The 22,898-nt window shown below is 45.9% G+C and overlaps 1 protein-coding gene across 1 annotated transcript; it reads left to right on the forward strand.

The window, feature by feature from the left end:
* Positions 1–530: 530 nt before the first annotated feature.
* On the forward strand, positions 531–21,230 carry LOC100383390 (uncharacterized). Its single transcript, NM_001176045.1, has 12 exons — positions 531–911; positions 997–1,098; positions 3,453–3,533; positions 5,731–5,840; positions 5,935–6,070; positions 6,148–6,246; positions 8,678–8,783; positions 8,937–9,235; positions 9,317–9,496; positions 9,574–9,771; positions 19,780–20,097; positions 20,880–21,230. Exons 1-12 carry the CDS (start codon positions 573–575, stop codon positions 20,970–20,972), a joined length of 2,061 nt encoding a protein of 686 aa, NP_001169516.1. The 5' UTR covers positions 531–572; the 3' UTR covers positions 20,973–21,230.
* The last annotated feature ends 1,668 nt before the right edge of the window (positions 21,231–22,898 follow it).

The following is a 22,898-nucleotide window of genomic DNA, read 5'->3' on the forward strand; positions in this document are numbered from 1 at the left end:
AAGGCCATTTGCGCTCATAACTGCAGGTTTACGCTCAAAACTGAAGGTTTTACGCTCGAACATAGAGATGCGTTCATCAGTGAACCATATGCCAGATTTTTACGTATTGTACCACATTGCATAAATAACTACACCGTGTATCATAATTAGTATAAATATGTATTATGATTTGGTTCTAACGAGACTAGTTGCCTTGCTGTTGGAGCGATCCTATTATTTATATATATATATATTATGTAAAACAAATTTTAATTTGAAAAGTAGCTTTTTTCTGCCTTATATAATCCAAACATGAGAAAAAGAGAGCCAAAGAAACTTTAGGATACTTATCATGAATCTAAAGAAGCTGCAGAGAAACTCCTCTGCCGCTGATCATGCCTTGTTTTCTAGCCTTCAATGCGTATCAAGTTATCACACCTCGCCCCAATTCGGCAATTCGCTACACGTACACACACTGCCCTCCACCGACTTCGTCGTGTCGTCTCAACGACATCCACATCCACCCGAGTCCGACCACCCCAACAGTTCACCCCCTAATCCCCGCGCCACCGCCCGCTACTGCCTCGCCGCCGATGGACTGCCCGCAGCTGAATTCTCCTTTGCCGGTGAACTGGGACGCGCTTGACGCCCTTGTCCTCGACTTCGCGAGATCCGACCGCCTTGTGGCCCCTCCCACTGCATCCGCCTCCCCCTCGCCGCCGTCTTCACCCTCCTCTACTACCACCGTCACCTCCTCGGCGCCATCCTCGTCTTCGTTGTCCTCTTCCTCGTCCTACAGGTCGCGTCTCCTTATCCGCTGCGCCCGCCGCGCGATCGAGCTGGGAGACGTCGACGCGGCCCTCGCGCTCCTCCGGGCCCGCGCGCCCGCGGCGCTCGCCGACCACCGCCTCCTCTTCCACCTCCACAAGCAGGTGCTCGGTGTTCCTTTGGTCTCCCGATACCTCTGGCGCTTGTGATTCAATACTGAGACATGTTAGAATTTGCGCGGCGGTGCAGAGGTTTGTGGAGCTGGTGAGGAGGGGCACGGAGGCGGACAGGGACGCGGCGCTCGATTGCCTCCGCACGGCGCTCGCGCCCTGTGCGCTCGACGCCTACCCGGTGAGTGCTGCTGTTGTGACTCTACTCCTCACGCCTGAGTGCCTGACCATCAAGTTGAGGTGTTCAAGCGTGAAATTAATATACTCCATGCAGGTAGTGGATTATGTACTGTGACTGTACTAAACCTGCGTGGTGGCTGATACCATGCTGGCTCGGAATCTTGCAACAAGTTAAGCATGCATAGGGATAGTTAATAATATTAGTGGATCATGAAGTGGTGAAAATTGTGGGAATTGTCAGGCTTGTTGTTGGATTTGATGAGTTGAAACTACAATTTATTTGTGGCTTTGGTATAGTGAGGATTGATTTGGTGTGGTCCGGAGGGGATGAGCCTCCTCTAACTTAGCAGGGCTGTCTTTACGAATTTGAGGCCCTAGTAGAAATGAAGAAGGGGCCCTAAAATTGGAAAAAACATATAATCAAATCACATTGCAAATTAAGCTGTTCCATTTTTTGTACTCTGTACGCTAGTATCGACTAGCAGGCTCAGGTTGCCACTTACCATGATGTGTTAGGTGTCCATAGGTGCAGCACTCCAGCAGAGACAGGGTGCGTCCCCGTATTGGCACTCAGCAGGTGTGGCACTGCATTTGCAGACTGGCAGGGGTTGTGTTGCTGCCTCGCTGGGTTGGCGGTGACCTGGGACTGAGAGACAGAGTGAGAGGAATTGATCAGATTTGATGGACCAGTTGTTGAGACTGATCGATGATCACAATCGATATTCCTTACAAGTTTCACTTCACGTTCATGTGTTGGATAAATGTTTTTTGTTCTCGTGTATGTTGAAGAAAAAAAGTGGCTTAAGAATTGTGGGGCCTGTGCAGCTGGCCACCTCGCCCCTCCCAGCTGATGGCCCTGGTGGTCAGGATCCCCTGTTTCAAATGGCACATGTATTCAGGAGTTTGGCTTGGCAAATAAGTATGGCTGTGCAAAATACTACTCCGAGTGAGATATAGTCTTCAGAATCTGATTTGGATTTAGAGTGTCCAATTTTTCATTACAATTTGGACATGGATGTGGAGGTAACTCTGGCATCCAGTGGTTAGTGGGTGTCTGGGTGATTACCCTTGGTTATTACAGTATGCAGCTTTGAAATCTGTGTTATAGAAATTGGATTTCTTATTTAAAAAAAGTTTGGAGGTAATATGTTGCTTCATATGAGGGCATATTGATAGGAGACTTCCTGCTAGTTTGAGCTATCACATGAAGGAAAATTTATGAAAAAGAGGTTCTTTCTTGAGCTGTGATGTAGGCAAAGTGTAACTAACATATAGTTTTCCACAAGTGTCGCGAAATTAGTCAACAACTCAACATATGATGTGTAGGGTAGGGTGCTAGGAAAATGTCTGCGACCACAATCGTGTCAGTCAAACAAGCAGCTATCTGGGAATCTGTGGTGTAAATGGGATTAGGTTATGTTAGGTGCATGCCAAACGTGTGGCCTAAGAGCTAAGATTGCACTCCTATTGTGTTGTGATACACAAAAGCTGGAAAGTTTTACTTTTTGTCGCATTTCTTTGGTTGCTTTTCCACTGATGTGCCATACTGTATTTTGGTTAAGTTGTCAAATCTACCCCTTTAGTACACCGGCTGTCTTGCCACTCTTTGTCGGAGGTAATTGCAGCTAAATGTTGTATTGTGGTAGACAACCAAGCAGATCCTAACTCAACAACTGAATTATGTGATTATGTTTATATTGTCGAGGTAGAGCCACTTATGTTGCAGCAGCTGATATTTACAAAAGCACTAGTTACTGGTACATTAGTACAAGATGGCATTTTGAAAGGGTGCTTGTGATGGTCCTACAGTTATGATCATTGGCTCTACACAGTTAATCTGTACTAAACAAGTTACAAAAACATACAACGTACTTTTTACAAAAACGATGTTTTTTTGAAACTTGTCATGGCCAAGTGGTAATTCCTCAGAAATTAGTTTATAATTTTTAATTCAAAGCATGCAACAAATGACTTTCCTTTTGTCATAAGATGTTTCCACCATGAGTGGTTATTTATAAGTTTAGGCCTTATGACTGTTGGTGCATTTTACAGTTTCAATTTCATTCACAATGAATGGTTATACTGCTTGTGTTTCTCTACTACCCTGGTTCTTGTTTGATAAGGTTACGGTGCTCATTTAGTTCTTTCCTGTTCAACCCTTGGGTGGGCAAATTTCAAATGTATTAGAAAGCCATATATTGAACGTAGCACTAAAAGAGAATCATGCAGCACCTGGGATATATATCAGACAGCTAAACCTGAACAAACACATTTATCCTAGCATGTTTAATTGACTTTCTTTTTGCTTGTTTGGAGCTTGCTTACTCAATATTGATATGTTAATATGCCCTGAAGGAAGCTTACGAGGAGTTCAAGCATATAATGCTTGTGTTGATATATGACAAAGAGGATCAATCTTCCCCCGTTGTTAATGAGGTATGTAGGCCCCCCTATGTCCATATTCTGCTTCATGAGCTTGTTAACTAATAATGGCACAAATATGTTAATTGTTCATACATTGTATTTGGTGACATTACTTCCATAAATAGTGCATATAAACATAGACCAATTAATACACTCAAGCAGATAGCTTGTAATATTTCTTGGCAATGTATTGACACCTCTGGGTAGTTGGAAGCTAGTCGAACCAACTAAGAACCATTTGGGTTGTTGGAAAATAGAGCCACTTACAGGAGTTAAGGGAGTTGGTTGAGACAACGACTAGGAGGTGTGTAAATATATAATGCATCCAAGAGATTAAATGGAAGGGTGAGAAGGTAAAGGACTTGGATGATACCGGCTTCAAGCTATGGTACAAAGGAATAACCGCAAAAAGCAATGGAGTAAGAGTTTTGATTGGCAAGAGCTTCAAGAACAGTGTGGTGGATGTGAGAAGGCAAGAAGATAAGGTTATCTTAGTAAATTTAGCGCATCAGGGGACTATTCAGAGCTCTCTTCCAAGGGGCAATAGGGTTCGAGTCTCCAGAAAGAGTCTGGAAAACTTCGGCACCCGGGAAGTGTAAGTTCTGGATTATCCGGAGAGGTGTCCGCTTTGTGACCAAGAAGCTGAATGTATAAACCATCTACTGGTTGGGTGTGTTTTCGCCAAGCAATTCTGGTTTGGGTTGCTCAAAGTTATGGGCTTGCATGGCGTCTGTCCAGGGGCGGACCCAGTGGGTGGTCCATATGGTCCACGACACACCCTAAAATCGTAAAATGTTAGTTAGCATAGTGGTGTAAGTACTATCTTTTGAGCTTGGCAGTCAAGGTTCGAGTCTTGTTGATCTCTGTTTTTTTGTTTCTTTTTTTAATATTTTTTCTGGCACACCCTAAGCGTAGCAGCTGGGTCCACTACTGCGTCTGTCCTATGCCTGATGACCTTTCCTTTGAGTCTTGGTGGAGGAGGAGTAGTTCCAGAGTTGCTGATCCTTTAAAGAAAGGTTTTAACTCTTTGCTGACTTTGGGACCGAGGGAGACAGAGGCCAGAGGGTGAGAGCGACAATGAGTATCTCTCCTGCTCTCCAGTTGCTAGAGAGGGAGGGAGGGCAGAGCCGTACCGCCATGGAGGAAGGGCGACACTGCCATCGCAGAATGGTGGACTGGCGTGGTGAGAGGAGCAGGAGTGTTGTGTGCTCATGCCGCCGAACAGAGGAAGAGGGCTGCCGTGGAAGGAAGAAGAGCGCCGCTGCTCCACGGAAGGAAGAGGGGGAGCTTGCCGGCGCGCCCAACTGCGAGGGGGAGCTTGCTGCGCTGTCTGGACTTCGCCGGGGAGGGGCAGCTCATCGGGAAGCTGCCGCCTAGACTTCGCCAAGGCGTCCTCAGGGGCAACGCATTACTGAAGCTTAAGGCGCCAGGGTGATGCCTTGATCTCTAAGGTGGAACCTTACACCTTAACCTCGCCTTACCATTTAAATGTTGCTTAAGCAACACCTTAAAACTCGGCCGGTAGGGGAAAGACCGCCCCACGATAGGCCACGAAAGCTGGAGCCCCGACTGAGAAAGGTCACGAAAGCTGGTCCCCCGTGCAACATGAGGGCTCGCCCCCTATAGGCTGGATCTTACTCGTGCTTTGAGCCCTCCAATCCCGTACACGAGGATCCGCCCCCCATAGGCCAGTCCATCTCATGTGCACACAATCAGGGGAACGAACGAGTGACCTTTTTTAACCTTAGTCTGAAATTCGCTTCCACTGGGATTCGAACTCAGGACCTAAGGAGTGCAACTCAGACCACCTAAACAACTCGGCTAGAGGCCCTTTCGCGCTTAAGCAACACCTTAATAACTATGGAACTACACATTATTATTTAGAAGAAGAAAGGAGTCTAGATGACTCATGCAACCCCTATTGGGGCAAAGAAGTTACAAAAAGGATTCACCTACATAAAAAACTTAACCTCAACCAGCGATCATGAGCAAAACAATTATGACCAATAGAAAGATACTATACTTTTTGCATGTTAGAATTTCTAAGTTAGGAACTATCATGTTTATTACTTCTTGGAAGGTGTGTTTCTCAAATTTATAGAGGTTGCTATTGCTGTTACATCTTTCAGAACTTCATGATGTACTGTAAGAAAGTTCTTAAAGTTTTGGTATTAATTGTTTCTTATTTCTTAAACCCTTTGCTCTACAGTGGTCTATAAAGAGGAGGTTTGAACTTGCTGGTTTACTATCATCTATACTAAGAGCTCATTTAGAAGCTTATGACCCTGTTCTTTCGCTGACGCTAAGATACTTAATAAGGTACCTTATACAGTACATACTTTCTCCTGTCTTTCCAATCATATTTGGTCAAATTACCTTCTATGCCACTGACAATTTTACAACACTTGAATAGCATTCACAAGGCATTTTGCACGCGCCAAGGAATTCAATCACCTATATCTGATCTCACTGAACGACTGTTATTTGAGGATCGTGACCCCCCTGTGGTTCCTCCGGAATGCTCACTCGAAGCACCATCATTTGATGAGGCAAGTATTCCATATAGTAATTATTAAATATGCATATACTATATTCTTTGCACCAGCTTTTGATATTTGGACATTAGGTTGATGTTCAAGCCCTAGCGCATGCTGTTGAGTTGACAAGACAAGGTGCTGTGGATAGCTTGAAGTTTGCAAAAGGACATTTATACCAAGCTTTTCAGGTTGTATTATAATTACAATTTTTTGGTATAAAACTATTTAACCATGACCATAGACTTTTTGTTGCCATTTGTGCTAATTTCTTAACTGAAAATGATCTTGTTAATTGCTTGATACTTTTTAAGCACTGCTATAAGTGTTTAGAGATACTACCTCCATACAGAAAAGGATACAATTCTAGCTCTGCTCCTAGTCAAGATTTTAAATTTTGACCAAGTTTACAGAAAAGAGTATCAATATCTATAACACAAAATAAGTATCATGGTGAATATAATGACACTATTTGGAACCATAAATATTGATATATTTTTTGTATAAACTTGGTCAAACCCAGAAAGTTTGACTCAATACTATGCTAAAATTGCATTCTTTTCTGGACAGAGGGAGCACACAATTATTTGGTCTTCATTCAAAAATTTGGCAATAGGCATTTCCTTTTCTATGCTGTGAATCCAAATTTCTTTCCTCCCAAAACTTACTTTCTGCTGAACTTCTCCCCCTGTCACAAGAGTCAAGTTTCAAGCTTCTAATGATATATACCAGCCATAACTGGCTGCTTGAATAAAAAAACGAAGTTTTCGAATGCACCACACCGAACTGGTCATTTATGAGGAGTTTCACCACAGAAAATCACAGTGGAGACTCCATGTCTTCATAAAAGACATTACTTTGTTGTTTCCATGAAGGCAAATCCTATCTAAACTTGCCATTGATTTTTGCATCTTTTCATTTTCATGACTGGCCCTGTAGTGCTTTTTTGTTGTTTTATTTTCCCATTTTCAGTCCCTTCCATCACATTAACATGGTTTCACTATTGATGCCATCACCATACTCTCATATATATAAATACTAAATTACCCTAATTTCCATTGTAACACCAGGTACTATCTTGCTTACCCGTGCTGCTTTCTGTATCTTACCTACCAGTATCTCAGCATTGACAGCTTTTCTCTGACAAGTGTAGTCTTGCTGCACTTATACAACGGAGTTATTGGTGCAGGGGACCTTACTTTTTTTTCTTGAACGCGCAAGAGAGTTGCACATCATTTAAATAGAGAAGAAAAAGGTCCAAAATGGACCAAGGTACAAAGCCTAAGAAGGCAAACACACCCACACACAATCTGCCCTGCAGTAATACTGCAGCCTCCACTAGATCTGAGAAATCAGAGGGAGGCCACAGCAAGAAAAACTGCAGGGAGACTCCACACTCCACTAAAACTATGCCCTGGCCGTATTAAGGGCGACATCCAGGCCTAAATTCTCAAGATGTTTAGCTCCAGCCTTATTCCAACATACCAACTCATCTAAGAAAACACATCGAACTGTGCTTAAAGAAGGGTTCTCTCCATCGAAGACTGCTTTCTCTTTTTTTTTTCTTTTTTTTCCTCTCTTTTTCTCACCCCTCTTTTTGTATAGCCGTTGTTATTGGTCTTCTTTAGACCTTTCTCTCTACTTAATATATAATGATGCGCAGTTCTCTTGCGTGTTCGAGAAGACTGCCTTATTACGGTGAATCCATAGGCACCAGGCCCCCAGAATGATGACGCTGTTCATTACCCTTTCTCTTGCTTCTGTGCACCTTCTTACCTACCTTTCTCCACCAATCTGCAAAGGAGATCTCAGATCTCATATCGAGACGGAGAGAGATTACCAAACCCAAAAGCGAAAGGATGGTATGCCAAATCCATGCGTGTCTGGTGTACTATATTATTAGACCTGATTGAGAACATGAAATCAAAATAGGCCACCCCTTTTGTCCTGAAACACAAATCCATGCCTGCCATGAGGCCATATTACCACTTTTCATTTCCCAACACCTCCTGCCTCTTGGGCTTACAATTGGCCAGCTTATCATGTCCAATTTTCAAAGGTGTGCAGTTGACATGTCGTACTTCGGATTTTTCTTTGTTTGATCGTGTCTGATATGCTCACTGGATTGCTGGGAATTATACCTTTCTGAGAGTTGTTTTAGCATTTGTATCAGCGTTTGGGGTCTACTTCTGGTTTTGACTCAAGTTGATTCTTTCTGTTACACACACATGTTCTGTAATGCATCCCTGTTTCTGTTCTGCACAGCCATCTGTGGTTCACCAATATATATGCATGCTTGTTAGGTTTGTGTAAGATGATCATCATGAAATAGGGAATGAAACAGCATTACAACAGGGTAAATAAGTTGGGAGTCCTGTTTTCCTCTTTATAATTATATTTGAAGGCTATATATCTCCTGGCCCAGTGTTGAGGGGCCAAAAGAGTACATTACATTTCATGCCTTTTTTCATTTCATTGATTAAATGTAAGGAAATAATGTATGTCTTGGTCTTCATTTGTTGGATTGTTATTTGATATGGCATGAATTTGATTATGTTTCATCAAGTGATCCCTTATTGCTTCCTTGGTTTGATGCTAAGCTTATCTGTGTAAAAATGCCAGAACGAATTGTGCCGGATGAAGCTGGACCTGACACTTCTGGATAAACTTGTACATGAGTATTGTGTATACAGGGGAATAGTTGAAGGCAGTTCACATGTTCTTTCTGGTAAATGGATGAACCTGTACTACATGCTACAAGATATTTTTTGCTTACTGCAAATAAGAAATTTTGTAGTGCTCTATTGCTAAGTTGACTCTTAAAAATAGCTTTTTGGTTGCCTAGCTCTAATAAAAACTGTTTGTTCTTTTTATTTTGTAGGAACTGCTGACTTGAAATGTAATCAAAATAATGATGTTAATAATGAAACACAGCTTTATTGTGAAATGACCAACAATCAGAATGGACATTGTAGCACCAGCGGTATCAATCTTGACGATTCTTGGTCCAGGAGGTTGCATAGGGATAGACATATTATGCCTGGGCAGCAAAGACGAAAGAGATGGAGAGGACGGTTAGATGATCTTGATTATGCTTGTGATGCGTTGTTGGATCCCAGTAAGCATGATAGTTTGTCTCCTACTCTTGATATGGACGAAGATACTATGGTAGAAAAACAGGTGAGATTTCATAATTGTTTGTCCTTGCATGAAACTAGATTATTGATAAATAATGACTGATGTTTGTATGCCCTTCTCTAGGACTTGGTGGAAAATTTTAATTTATCTGATAAACACATGGAAGATCAGAAATATGAAATTATTTTGGAGATGCGGGACCTCACACGAAAAGGGATGGCTTCCAAAGTTGTTGAGGAAATAAGCAGTATAGATCCTGATTTCTTTCAACAGAACCCTATTCTCCTGTTTCAGCTGAAACAGGTAAGCCCAACCTAACACCTGTACTTATCTGTGGCTCTGATAGGAACCGATACCTACTTATATTTTGTCCATTTCAGGTTGAATTTCTTAAGCTGGTAGCTGCCGGTGATCATGTATCTGCTCTCAAGGTTGCATCAACTTATCTGGGACCACTTGCTGCCAATAACGAAGCTCTACTGAAGCCCTTGAAGGAAACATTGGTGACACTAATTCAACCCAATGAAGATGTAGTCATGAATGCATTGTCATTGCCAGTACTTGCCAGTTCTGTCCAGGTTGGTTCAACATTTGCATATTGCGAGTTATTACGGGTGCTCTGATAGACTATTAGTGACAGTACGAGGAAAATTTACATGGCTCTAGATATTGGTTTCTGTTAGATTTTGTGTTGTCTAGTACTCTAGGCCATAGTCACAGGAAACAGGGTTGATGTCGTGTTCCGTGGCTTGGGGTCATCGTCCCAAATGGTGGGTTGAGATCACCAAGGGTCATCATGCTGAACGCTAGGGAGTCGTCGTACAAGTGCAAATGGGAACGATGACCGGTGCTCGTTCGTTGACAGAGGAAGATCATGCAGGTTGGGGCAGGGCGCCACAGATTAGGTCAAGGCAATGCAGATGACGACCGAGCGACGTGTATGGTGGTGAGGACAGGGATCCTTCTGTGGCCAGCAAGAGGTGGCGCTCTAGCTTCCTGCGTCGACGCTTCTGCATCGTGAGCTCTATGGCTCCCATGTGCGTCTAGGGCAGAAGTAAAGGGTTCCATTGCTATAATGGGTTGGTATTAGGCTGGTGTTAGGTTGTGTTAAGCTGGTATTAGGCTGGGCCACTGGGCCATAGCACATAGGGTTCTTGTGATTTTGGAACAAGACCCTCGAGCTATGGAATCGACCCAGGATTATCGACCCATTAGACTTGGGCTCACGTACCAAACTCACGATTCACGTCCCATAGAGGTATACCTCCCCTTGTACCATATTTTTTTCAAGTGTCGACCCACGACCCAGTGACCCGCGACCCTGTTCCTTATCCCAATCGATCCAGGAACATTGTGAGTATGGTCTAGGTCTAGGCCTCATGTTAGTTCGGTTGTTTAAGGATGTTGGTTGCCACTATGTATTTGTAACCCTTTCCTAAACAACACATTTGTGATTTCCGGTGGCATTTCCCTTCTATCATGGTATCATGAGACCTCTTCTGCTGCTTCTCCCTACCAAACCCTAACCCTAGCCACTGTTTACTATAGCCATAGTGCCCGCGGGCACTGTTCATCTTCTTCCTCGCGCACGGTGCCTCCTTGTGCCTCATGCCATGGCACTGACCTCCCATCTCTCCTCGGGGGCGAGCTCTTCCCCCCTCTCCCCTCGTCCTCCTCCCTCATTGGCGCTATCGGGGCACGCTGATCTAGCCCCGCAACGCTCACCTATGTTGCTTCCAACTATCCCCTTTCTCCGGCGACGTGAGGGCACGGGTGGCCTGCGACTGCGTGCGCCGCTTTCTCCCTCGCCCCCATCGACGTCGAAGGGTGCCGTGCATGGTAGCATGCTCGCGGTGACCATGGGTGCCGCCCTCCCCGATCTCAATGCGACCTGTCCCCGACCAAGTTTTGGCCTCCTCACATGGAGTAGCCGCCACCAGTCTTGGGGACACTACTATTGCCTCTTGTGGCGTTCTAGGCGCGGGCGCAGGGGCTCACCATAAGAGATCTTACCACTCGTGTTGTGGTCGCTTGCTGTGACATCTGGGCCTCCTATATCTTATTCGCTTGCTCGCCCCACCTCCCTTAACCCATGTTGCCACACCCTACATCATCGCTACTGCTGCTTCTGCCTCCATATGTCATCGTCGTCTTGGCCACCCTTGTCACAACGTCCTTTCTAGTCTCTCGAGCACCTTAGCCATCACTTGCCCCCATGGCAATGATGCCTCACTTTGCCATGCTTGTCAGCTTGGGTGTCACACTCGCTTACCCTTCCCTTCTTCCATGTCTAGAACCGCTCGCCCCCTTGGACCTCGTCCACTGTCACCTTTGAACATCCCGATACCGAGTATTTTCGGTTACAAGTACTATCTGGTCATCCTAGATGACTTCTCTCACTACATGTGGACCTTTCCCCTTCGTCGTAAGTACCAGTCTATCTCAGTTCGATTGCACCATCCAGGATGTTTAGTGCAACAACGAGCAAGAGTTTGATAACTCCACATCTCGTACCTTCTTTCTCTTACACAACATGTAGTTGCGGATGTCATGTCCTTACACACCTTCCCTCAAGGTCGAGCGTATGATTCGCACCACCACCGACATCATTCGCACCTTGATGTTTCATGTCTCCCTTCCTGCTCGCTACTGGGCTGAGGGTCTCGACACCACCACATTACTTCTGAATTGCCTTCATACGAAGGCAATTAGTGCCCCACTTCCCCCTTTTTGGGGCCTCCCCCTCTTATGACCACTTTCGAGTTTTTAGGTGCACCCGCTACCCCAATCTCTCAGCCACAACACCTCATAAGCTTGCGCCTCGCTCGACTCGTTGTGTGTTCCTCGGGCCGCCGATCATAAGGGGTGCCTGTGTCTCGATCTCTCTACCCACCATTTGTTCATCTCTCGGCACGTCGTCTTCGATGAGTCCGATTTCCCCATCACCACTTCCACTCCGTCCGACACCACCACCGAGCTTGACATCCTCTTGCAGGTTCACCGCTGGCCACGTCGCGTGTTGTCTCGACGCCTTTGGTGGTGCCCCCTGTGGCCTTGGTGCCTCCTCTCTCGCCTTCGATATCTCCTGCTGTGGCCCTATGTTCTCCTGCAGCGCCACACACGGCCCTGATGTCCTCCCTTGTGCCCGTCATGGCCCCGTCTTCTCTCGCCTGCGCCACGCACGACCATGTCTTCTGTAGTTCGCTTCGTTGACCTCGTGCATATCTATCAGCGACGTGCGCGGGCCGGTGCTCCGACACACTCTCGCAACGAGTCGTCGATGTACCACCCCATCATTGTCGAGCGCAATCCTCATCACGTGCACCCAATGGTCACTCGATGCGTGGCAGGGGCCCTCCGCCCTGTGGATCGACTAGTTCACTCGGCAGCCTCCTCGTCATCACTCTCACTCGTACCGTCCTATGCCCATAGCATGCTCGTCGATCTGCACTGGCGCCGTGCTATGGAGTATGAGGCCCCCTTGGCCAATCACATCTGGGACCTGGTATTGCGCCCTTTAGGTGCCAATGTTGTGGCCAGTAAGTGGATCTTCAAGCACAAGTTGAAGGAAGATGGCTCTTTGGATATCAACAAAGAAAGAAAAATAGTTCGAGTACAAGTAATTGAAGTATAAGGTCAGATGGGTTCTGAGGGGTTTCAATCAGCATCCCGAGGTGCAATATGATGAGACCTTCAGTCCTATGAAGCCCACTACTGTCCACACGGTCCTGACTTGGGCTCTCTCCCGTGATTATTTGGTTCACTAGCTAGATGTCAAGAACGGCTTCCTCAATTGCACCTTGACAAAGACAGTTTATTGCAGCCAGTCGACAGGGTTCATGGATTCAGCTCACCCAGAACCGGTCTGCTTGCTGAATAGGTCACTGTACAGTTTGAAGCAGGCGCCACGTTCTTGGTACAGCAGCTTCGCCACCTTCTTGGTCTCCTTGGGGGTTGTTGAGGCCAAGTCGAATACGTCTCTGTTTGTCTACCAAGTGGGCCTGCCACAATGTATGTGCTCCTATATGTTGACAACATTGTGCTCATGGCTTCTGTTGGAAACTGCGCCGGAGAGACAACCCTGCAGGTTGCCGGCGAGTTCCTGCTACCCAGGTAAGTTCTTCAGGTATGAGAGGAACTTCCCAGGGACTCACACGCACACAATTTAGAGAGGAACAGAGCAGATTTGGTGGCGTCCTATTGACTGCCTTTTCTTAGCCTCTAAGGCCATATATTTATAGACTTTCATAAGGAAACAAACTAGCTATTACAAGGTAATAATCCGGACTGCTATCAGTCCTGATCTTGCTGATTGGATCCGTCCATATAAGACTGATCCACTACCATACTAGCTATTTCCTAAAACAGAATAGGTAAACTAGCACCAATCAAGGATTACTTTCCTAACAATCTCCTCCTAAGCCTTGTGGTGCAATTTGTCTACATCCACCAGTCCGACCTTAGAGCGCAACTCTTGAAATTTGGTCTTCCCAAGCGGTTTCGTCAGGAAGTCCCCAAGCTGTTCTTCGCTCCTGATGAAGCCCACTTTGATCTGCCCATTCTCAGCACACTCCCGAACAAAATGATACTTCACTTCTATGTGCTTGCTCTGACCATGTAGCACTGGGTTCTTGATGAGAGCAATGGCTGATTTGTTGTCCACCTTGAGCATTGGAGCTTTCCTTGCTCCTCCTTGCACTTCGGCCAGTACCCTTGCTAACCATAATGCCTGACAAGCTGCATTGGCAGCAGCTATGTATTCTGCTTCACAGGTTGACTGAGCCACCACCTTTTGCTTCATCGAAGTCCAAGTAACTGGACTATTGTTCAGGAAGAAGACCACTCCAGTCGTGCTCTTCCTGCTATCAATATCCCCGGCATAATCACTATCACTGTACCCAATCAGCCCAGCCTCCTTTCTTCTCTTCCTGCCAAACCACAGACCCCAACTCTTGGTCCCTTTCACATACCTCAGGATGTGCTTTACAGCCATCATGTGATCTTTGTGTGGTTCTTCCAGAAACCGGCTGACATAACCCACAGCAAAAGCAAGGTCAGGTCGAGTGTTGACCAAGTACCTTAAACTTCCTACTATGCTTCGGTATACAGTGGCATCCACCAGGGGTTCAGTACTTAGTTTGCTCAGCTTCAACCGTGTCTCCATGGGAGTCTGACACGGATTGCATTCTTTCATACCATTCCTCTCCAGAATTTGTGCTGCATAGGCTCCTTGGCTGAGAGATATTCCCCTCTTGCTCTGCCTTACTTCAATGCCTAGATAATACTTCAGTAAACCTAGATCTGTCATCTTGAAAACAGCTGCCATCTCTTTCTTGAATAGCTTGATGTCCTCACAATTGGTTCCAGTGATTATCAAATCATCCACATATACTCCAACCACCAACTGTGATTTGCTGTTTCTCCTGAGATAAATAGCAGGCTCTGAACTGCTCTTCTTGAAGCTAAGAGACTTCATTGTTTTGTCCAACTTTTCATTCCAGGCTCGAGGTGCTTGGTGTAGCCCATATAGTGCCTTCTTCAGTCTGAGCACCTTGTGCTCTCTGCCAGTGACCACAAAACCTGCTGGCTGCTGCACATACACTTCTTCACACAAATCACCATTCAAGAATGCTGATTTCACGTCCATATGATGCACTTCCCAACCCTCATGTGCTGCAAGTGCAATAAGCAACCTCACTGAATCAAGCCTGGCTACTGGAGCAAATACCTCATCATAGTCAATACCATGCTGCTGTGCATATCCCTTCACCACCAGCCGTGCCTTGTGTTTGGATACTGCACCTTGCTCATCTCTTTTCACCTTATACACCCATTTGAGACCAATTGCCTTGCGTCCTGGAGGAAGATCTGCAAGTGTCCAGGTCTGGTTATCTTCAATTGACTTCATCTCCTCCATCATTGCTTTCCTCCAGCTCGGACTCCTTTCTGCTTCACCAAAAGAGACCGGTTCATCGGCACTTACTGCATGTAACTCCTCATCTAACAGCCTCCTTGTTGCATAACCAGGTGGAGTTTTGGATTCCAGTAGGCCATCTACCTTGCGGAATCTAAGTGGATCATCTTCTGCTCTATAGGCATCTAGATATTCATCAATATTTCCCTCCGGTGGTGAAGCAAACTCCACTTCCTGCATTTCATCCTCCTCTTCCGAAGTGTGCTCTGTATCGGCATGAGGGGTTAAAGGGGACAGACCACCAGCAGTTTCAGATTCGCCAGTAGCTTGCTCATCTTCAGTTTCACCAGCAGTTTGCTCATCTCCCGATTCTTCACCAGCCTCTTCTACCTCTGGACGTGTTTGCTTCCCGATGGCATACTCCATCGTAAACACATCCTGGTCTTCATTTACTGGGTCGGTGTTGCCGTGGGTTTCCCAGTCCCACTGGGCCTGCTCGTCGAAGATGACGTCCCTTGAGACATGGACGCGCTCGGTGACGGGGTCGTAGGCGCGGTACGCCTTCGTGCCTTCTTCATAGCCGATGAAGATCATCTTCTTTCCTCGATCTTCCAGCTTCTTCAGATGAGGTACGGTGTTGCGGACGTAGACGATGCAGCCGAACGTCTTGAGGTGGTGCACGGCTGGCTTCTTGCCGTGCCACGCCTCAAATGGAGTCATCCCATCTACACTCTTGGTTGGGCACCTGTTCAAGACATACACAGCAGTTTTTACCGCCTCTCCCCAAAACCAGCCAGGGAGTTTCTTCGCCTTGAGCATGCTCCTTGCTGCTGCTACAACAGTCCCATTACGGCGCTCCACCACGCCATTCTGCTGAGGACTGTACGGCGCAGTGTGTTGTCGGTGAACACCACCAGCCGCACAATACTCCGCGAACTCACCCGAGGTGAATTCTCCACCTCGATCAGTCCGGAGTGCCTTCAGCTTGAGTCCAGACTCTCCTTCAGCTTGCATCTGAATTCTTTTCACAGCATCAGCAGCTTGATCCTTCGACGAGATGGCAGCCATCCACATATATCTGCTCAGATCATCCACCAACAATAAGAAGTATTTGTTACCTCTTGGAGTCATTGGTGTAATGGGACCGCAGAGATCACCGTGCACCAACTCCAGACGCTGCTTTGCCCGGTACTCCGCCTGCGCCGGGAAGGAAGTGCGTTTTTGCTTGCCTGCCTGGCAGGCCTCGCACACTCTTTCAACTTGTCCGAGCTTGGGCAAGCCTCGGACTAACTCTTCCTTCTCCAGCTTCCGTAGTGCAGCCATATTGACATGGCCGAACCTCTCATGCCACCGCCAGGCTACTTCCTCTTCACGCCCACGCACTGCTAAGCACACAGGCTGCTGTATCTTCAGATGGAGAAGGTACAGCCTGTTTTCAGCCCGCACAATTCTTGCCAGCAATCTTCCATCGGGTTCCCGAATACGCATCACCCCATCATCAACATGGATCTTGTACTTCGCTTCATCAAGTTGTCCAATACTAATGATGTTCGTCGTCAGTCGGGGAATGAAATAAGCCCCAACGAACGACCGGATCTCGCCATTCTTGCACACAAACTTGATGGTTCCTCGTCCCTCAATCCGAGCCACCGAATTGTCACCAAACCGGACAGTGCCCAGCACTTCTGTGTCTAGATCAGTGAAGACAACCCTGGATCCAGACATATGGTTTGTGGCTCCAGTGTCCAGGATCCAGGTTCCCTCCTCCAGTTTCTCCTCTTCTTGACGTTGCAGAAACACCTTCTCCTCCCTGATCTCTAGATGAGAACCAGACATTTTGCAGCATGTTTGAAGTTCTGAGGAGGATTTTACCGGGAACGTTCTTGCGACAAGAAGTGTAGCCTCCTCTTCTTCTTGGACAGCATGTGCTTGCTCCTTCTTGTGCTTTGATGGACACTCGCGCGCCCAGTGTCCCATCTTCCCACACCTTCTGCACTCATCACCGGTGGTCCTTCCAGATGATGGCCCACCTGGTGAGCGCCCTCCTCGGCCACGACCGCGGCCACGGCCACGACCACGGCCACGATATCCTCCACCATGGCGCCCTGCTCCTCCACTGGAACTGCTGCCAGGGTGGTGCTCGACCTCCTTCTTGCGTCGGGCATTCCATTCCTCCTCCGTGAGGTAGAGTCGACCACTGTGTTGCAGTGATCCTGGGGCCTCCTCGAAGGCGTCCTCCGCTGCCCTCAGTCTCCCCACCATGTCAGACACAGAGAGGGTCGACAGATCGAGGAGAGTGGTGATGGAGAGGACGATTTGCTTGAACCGCGGCGGAACGCTGCGAGCAATCTTCTCCACAATCTTCTCCTCTTCAACGCCAGCACCAAGGGTGGAGAGTTCCGCTGCCATGCCGTTCAGGCGCAGCGCGAAATCTTCGACGGACTCACCGTCGTTGAACGTCGCCAAGTCGAACTTCCTCCGCAGCAGTACGGCAGCAGTTTTCTTCATGCGATCATCGCCGACCCGCAGGTCTGCAATGGTCTTCCACGCCTCCTTTGCCGTCAGCTTGTCGGCAATCGAAGACACCAACTCTGGTGGCACCGCGCTGCACAGAGCGTCGAGTGCCATCATTTCTTCATGAATATCTGCTCCTCCATGCTCGATGACATCCCACAGCATCCTCGCCCTCAGCTTCACCTTCATCAGGAGCGCCCAGTCCGAGTAATTGGTCTTGGTGAGTATGGGGTATCCACTCCCTGCACTCACCTCACGGATTACTCGCTGGACCACTGCTCCATCTTTGGAGGTGTCGTCGCTGGACTTCCTGAATGCCGCACTGCTATCCACAGTCTTCCCTGACGACATCTTGCTCCTCCTTGGCTCCGATACCACTTGTTGGAAACTGCGCCGGAGAGACAACCCTGCAGGTTGCCGGCGAGTTCCTGCTACCCAGGTAAGTTCTTCAGGTATGAGAGGAACTTCCCAGGGACTCACACGCACACAATTTAGAGAGGAACAGAGCAGATTTGGTGGCGTCCTATTGACTGCCTTTTCTTAGCCTCTAAGGCCATATATTTATAGACTTTCATAAGGAAACAAACTAGCTATTACAAGGTAATAATCCGGACTGCTATCAGTCCTGATCTTGCTGATTGGATCCGTCCATATAAGACTGATCCACTACCATACTAGCTATTTCCTAAAACAGAATAGGTAAACTAGCACCAATCAAGGATTACTTTCCTAACAGCTTCTAGTCCTAAACTCCTGCAGCGTAATATCTCTTCCTTGTAGCGGGAGTTTGCGATGGACTTGGGTCGGATGCACCAAATCTTGGGTGTTATAGTGGAACGTCATGCGTGTGGCATGTTCCTCCATCAGCGGCAGTACACTCTAGACATTCTTCAGTGGGCTGGGATGATATACTGCAAGCCTCGTGCCACGCCTATGGACACTCAGGCTAAGATCTCTGACAACGGTGCTCTAGTTAGCAATTCCACCGCCTAAAGGAGCCTTGTTGGGGCTCTCCGATACCTTACCTTCACCAGGCTTGACATCTCCTATGCCATCCAACAGGTTTGCATCCACATGCATGATCCACGAGAGCCGCATCTCACCGTTGTGAAGTGGATTATTTGGTACCTTTGGGGCACGCTCGACTAGACCTGCTTCTTCGACGTTCTTTGGCCTCCGACCTCATCGTTTACACTGACGCTGATTGGACTGGTTGTCTCGACACGCGCCGGTCCACTTCGGGCTTTCTTAACTGACAACCTCGTCTCCTGGTTATCGAAGTGGCAGCATGTCGTCTGCCGCTCCAGTGTCGAGGTCGAGTACCGCGCCGTGGCCAACGGTGTCGTCGAGGCGGCCTGACTTTGTCAACTTTTTTCTGACCAGCTTTTCAGAGAATCTAGCTGTGGGAAGAATCTGGCTGTGTAGAGAATCTGAGTATCATTAGGATTACATGCGGAGGAAGATAAAGTTGTCCATGGGGTTCAGGATCTATAAAGTGACGGATTACTACTATTACGACGACTCAACCGGTTATATGTTTATGTTGATTTTAAATGGTTTTTACCCAAACGAATTTTATAGAAGCTGGCTGAAAAGCTGAGTGTTTGGCAGTCCGCATCAGCTTTTGGTGGCCAGAAGCTGCGAAAAGCCGAAACAAACGGGTACATAGTTTGCTGATGCGGAACACTTTCGTCTACTGCAACAACGTCAGCGCCGTCTACGTCTCCACCAACCTCGTCTAGCTCCAACGCACGAAGCATGTGGAGATTGACTTGCACTTCGTCTGCGAGCGTGTCACCATTGAAGATGTATGTGTGCTTCACGTTCCGACGACCTCCTAGTTCGCTGACATCTTCACCAAAGGTCTTCCATCGACGGTGTTTCGAGAGTTTCGGTCTAGTCTCCACATTTGCAGTGGCTAGAGTTTTGGTTGCGGGGTGTTAGATTTGTGTTGTGTCTGGGCCTAGGCCTCATGTTAGTTCGGTCCTTTAGGGGTGTTGGCTGCCACTATATATTTGTAACCCTTTTCTAAACAATGCATCTGTGATTTCTGCTATCATTCCCCTTCTACCAGTTTCCTTAATCAAAGAAATGAGCATGTTTTATTGTGTTTAGCTAGAGTGATGTGGGACAGTATCAAGTGTATTCTCTTTTGTAGGTTGCAATGAGCAGAAGGCTTGGTATTGAAGAGCCTCAGTTAATGAAGATAGTCAGAACAACAATCCATACACACACTGAATGGTTTAAGCTTCAGATGTGCAAGGACCGTTTTGAGCACTTATTGAAGATTGATTCTCTAAAAGAGGTTGATCCATCATTGGGGAGTCACCGTAAGTCCAAGGTCCTTACAGATGAATGTGCAAATGGATCATCTCAAATGACAACATGTTCAAGTGGCAAGGTGCCAGATGAAGGTAGTAGCCCTCAAGTCTCATCAGAAGTTGCCTGTGATGAAAATGCTATACTGAAGGTTATGGTAAGTAATTAATATACGATGATGTTTTGTTTTTGGCTAGGTGAGCAAGGATCCTCTTGCCTTTACAGGCAATGGACTGGCTCCCCACGAACAATTTTCTTTGCCCCTCTTGTAGGGATGACACCAAACATGTTCTATATATCTTTGTGATTGTTGGGTTTGCAGTATAATGTGGCAACGTATTTCTTATGTACATGGAAAAAAAACTTATTTTTGACATTCGTTAGTTATGGCAAGATGTTTAATTGTGACCTCTTTTGGTGGTGGTAGTTTCTGATGTAACAAAGGCAGCTGTTTGTTTGAAACCTGGTGAAGCATGCGCGCGAGTCTTGGGTGTCGGATTGCTGCAAGGTCTTTTTATATCTATTTTCCCCTTCTTAGCATAAAAGGACGCAATCCTTCTGGTGTCAAAAAAAGTTACTAGTTATAGTATTTTAAGGTCAAAGTTAAAAAAACATTTCAGCTTCTAGTTGTGTTTCCTTTAGAAGCACACTAGGGATGTTCACGGTGAGTTTGTTGTGCATCAAGTGTCAAAATAGGGTAGGTTCGTGCAGTGAGTACCAAGGTTATAGTTTTCGGCAACATGTCTCAAACTAGTTGTAGGGTTTTGAAATCTACTTTTCAAATTGGTAATTGCCTAGGACTGAGCGTACCGTAGTAGAATTTATTGCACTTTTTGTCACTTTGTTTACGTATCAGCAGAATATTTTATTGTCATCACTTAAGATGTCAAACCTGTGAGATTGAATCTAATTGTCTATTTACCATCTTACTGTCTGTAGGAATTCCTTGCGTTGCCAAGGGCGGACGCCATCCAACTCCTCATGCAGTACAATGGAAATGCAGAAGCAGTCATCCAACAGATCTTCCAATAGTGCTTACTGTAAATAACAAAGTATTTTGCTTGCTTTCAAACGTAATTATTTGTTGATACTTTTCTTGCCCTGTACAGAAGATTCTGTTAGAACTAGGAGTCTGTGTTTGATGATCCACAGTACTTCTATGGACTTACACAGAGTAGGAATCGGTGGGATTCAGCACAGGCTAAACTCAACGATAAATGCAAAGATATTGATTTATACTGGTTCAGACCATTGAACAGCGTGCGTAATATATATTATGTCTAGTTAGTTGTGTTGGATTGTTGATTATGCTTGCTTGGGTTCCTTACAAGTTGGATTACTCTGTCCCTCTTTATATAATCCATAAGAGAGGTTTATGAGTTAAGTTTTTAACTTTTAACCGGCTAATATGGAAGTTACAGAAAGTCTTTTTTTTCTTCTCTAGTCTGATCAGGTCAATAGTTTTTAGAGCAGTTTTTAGTGCGTGTTTGGTATGACTCTAAAGTAAAACTCAAAGGGAGCTGGAGCTAGAGCCTACCAAACACCATAATTTTAGAGTTATAAACTTCATGGGGTTTTCAGAGCCGTAATATAAAATTTTGGAGTATCTTTTTGCTGTTCTGAAAACTCTAAAAAGCAACCTAATATGAAATTTGGATTTACCCACAAAATTTACCCACAAATGTTACTGGCAATGAGAAAATAATCTAAACTCTAGAGCAGAGCCTTAGAGTTTGGAGTAGAACTACTCCGGAGGGAAGCAAAGCCATACTAAATACGCCTTTAGATAGTGTTTGGTTCCTGATTGAATTGGTTTGATGTATAATATAATGACTCTAAAAAGGAAAAATTATGTTTAAATACTGAACCATTTGGCTCTCTAAAATCTTCCGGACATAGCTACTAGCTGGTATAGAGCCGCTCTATATCAACGGACTCCGGAATCAAACGCTACCTAGATTATTTGAAACTATATTTGTTGTGTGCGTATATCTTACAGATTCAAAAGTTATTCGGTACCTCTATTTGCCCTTTTTCGCAATCTCATCAAAGTCATGCGCCAGGTTGATGCGGCGGAGTTACAGTTTATTTGGCTAGTTCCGTAAAACAAAGGTCGTTGATTAATTCTTTTTTGCAACCCTGTACTGTACGAAATGGACCTGGCTATATATCCACTATTCGCTTCGCACATTATTAGCCATAGCCAGCTCACTGTACCACTCCATTTGGCTTTTTAAGCCCAGGTGGAAGTTTCTGCTACGTTTTGATTTTCGGCCCATTCATGCATCTAGGTGCAATGGTAAAAAGCTCGTAGCTATACTGTCCAATGAGCCGTGTCCAATCAGCACGGCGTGAGCACAACCCAAGCCGGACCAACTTAGTTGGACCGAGGCATGGCATGATTATATTTTGGATCGGGCCGGGCCGACATGTGGACCTGAGCCTGAGCCTGAGCCTGAGTACAAGAACAACACTATTACACTTACTCGGGTCGTGTTGTGTCGTCGGGCTAAGCCGTGCTACCGTGTTGCGCTGGCCTAGGCTCGCAGCTGTGTAACCGTCTAACACCCACTAGCTCTGATGGATGATGCCCATAAGCTCATACTTCATAACAATAACAACAAGACATGTCAGTCTAAGTTCATACAACCATAAGTTCATACTTCGTAAATAATAACAATAGCAGCAAGAATGCAAGACATACATGCTGCCTACCCCTGATGCCCAAAAGTTCATACTGTAAAGCCCAAAATGTGTATAAGAAAAAATAAATATAAATAATAAAATAAATATATGAAGAAATAAAAATAGTAAATTCAGACATCTCAAATCATACTTAAGTGTGAAATTTGAGGACTGAATTTCTAAAATCAAGAAGTATTCTAGAAAATAAGTAAAAGAAAAATTTTCTATTCAATTAAATAATGATGCATATCATTAAATGATGCACCATAAGCA

Source organism: Zea mays, chromosome 5 (genome assembly GCF_902167145.1).
Source record: "Zea mays cultivar B73 chromosome 5, Zm-B73-REFERENCE-NAM-5.0, whole genome shotgun sequence".
NCBI lineage: Eukaryota > Viridiplantae > Streptophyta > Magnoliopsida > Poales > Poaceae > Zea > Zea mays.

What these genes read in the sequence shown, in the direction of transcription:
- LOC100383390 (NM_001176045.1), top strand. Translation starts at nt 573, where the DNA reads ATGGACTGCCCGCAGCTGAATTCTCCTTTGCCGGTGAACTGGGACGCG. An exon ending in ACGCTAAGATACTTAATAAG is followed by an intron (nt 5,841 to 5,934) that starts GTACCTTATACA and finishes ACACTTGAATAG; the next exon opens with CATTCACAAGGCATTTTGCA. An exon ending in AAGCACCATCATTTGATGAG is followed by an intron (nt 6,071 to 6,147) that starts GCAAGTATTCCA and finishes TTTGGACATTAG; the next exon opens with GTTGATGTTCAAGCCCTAGC.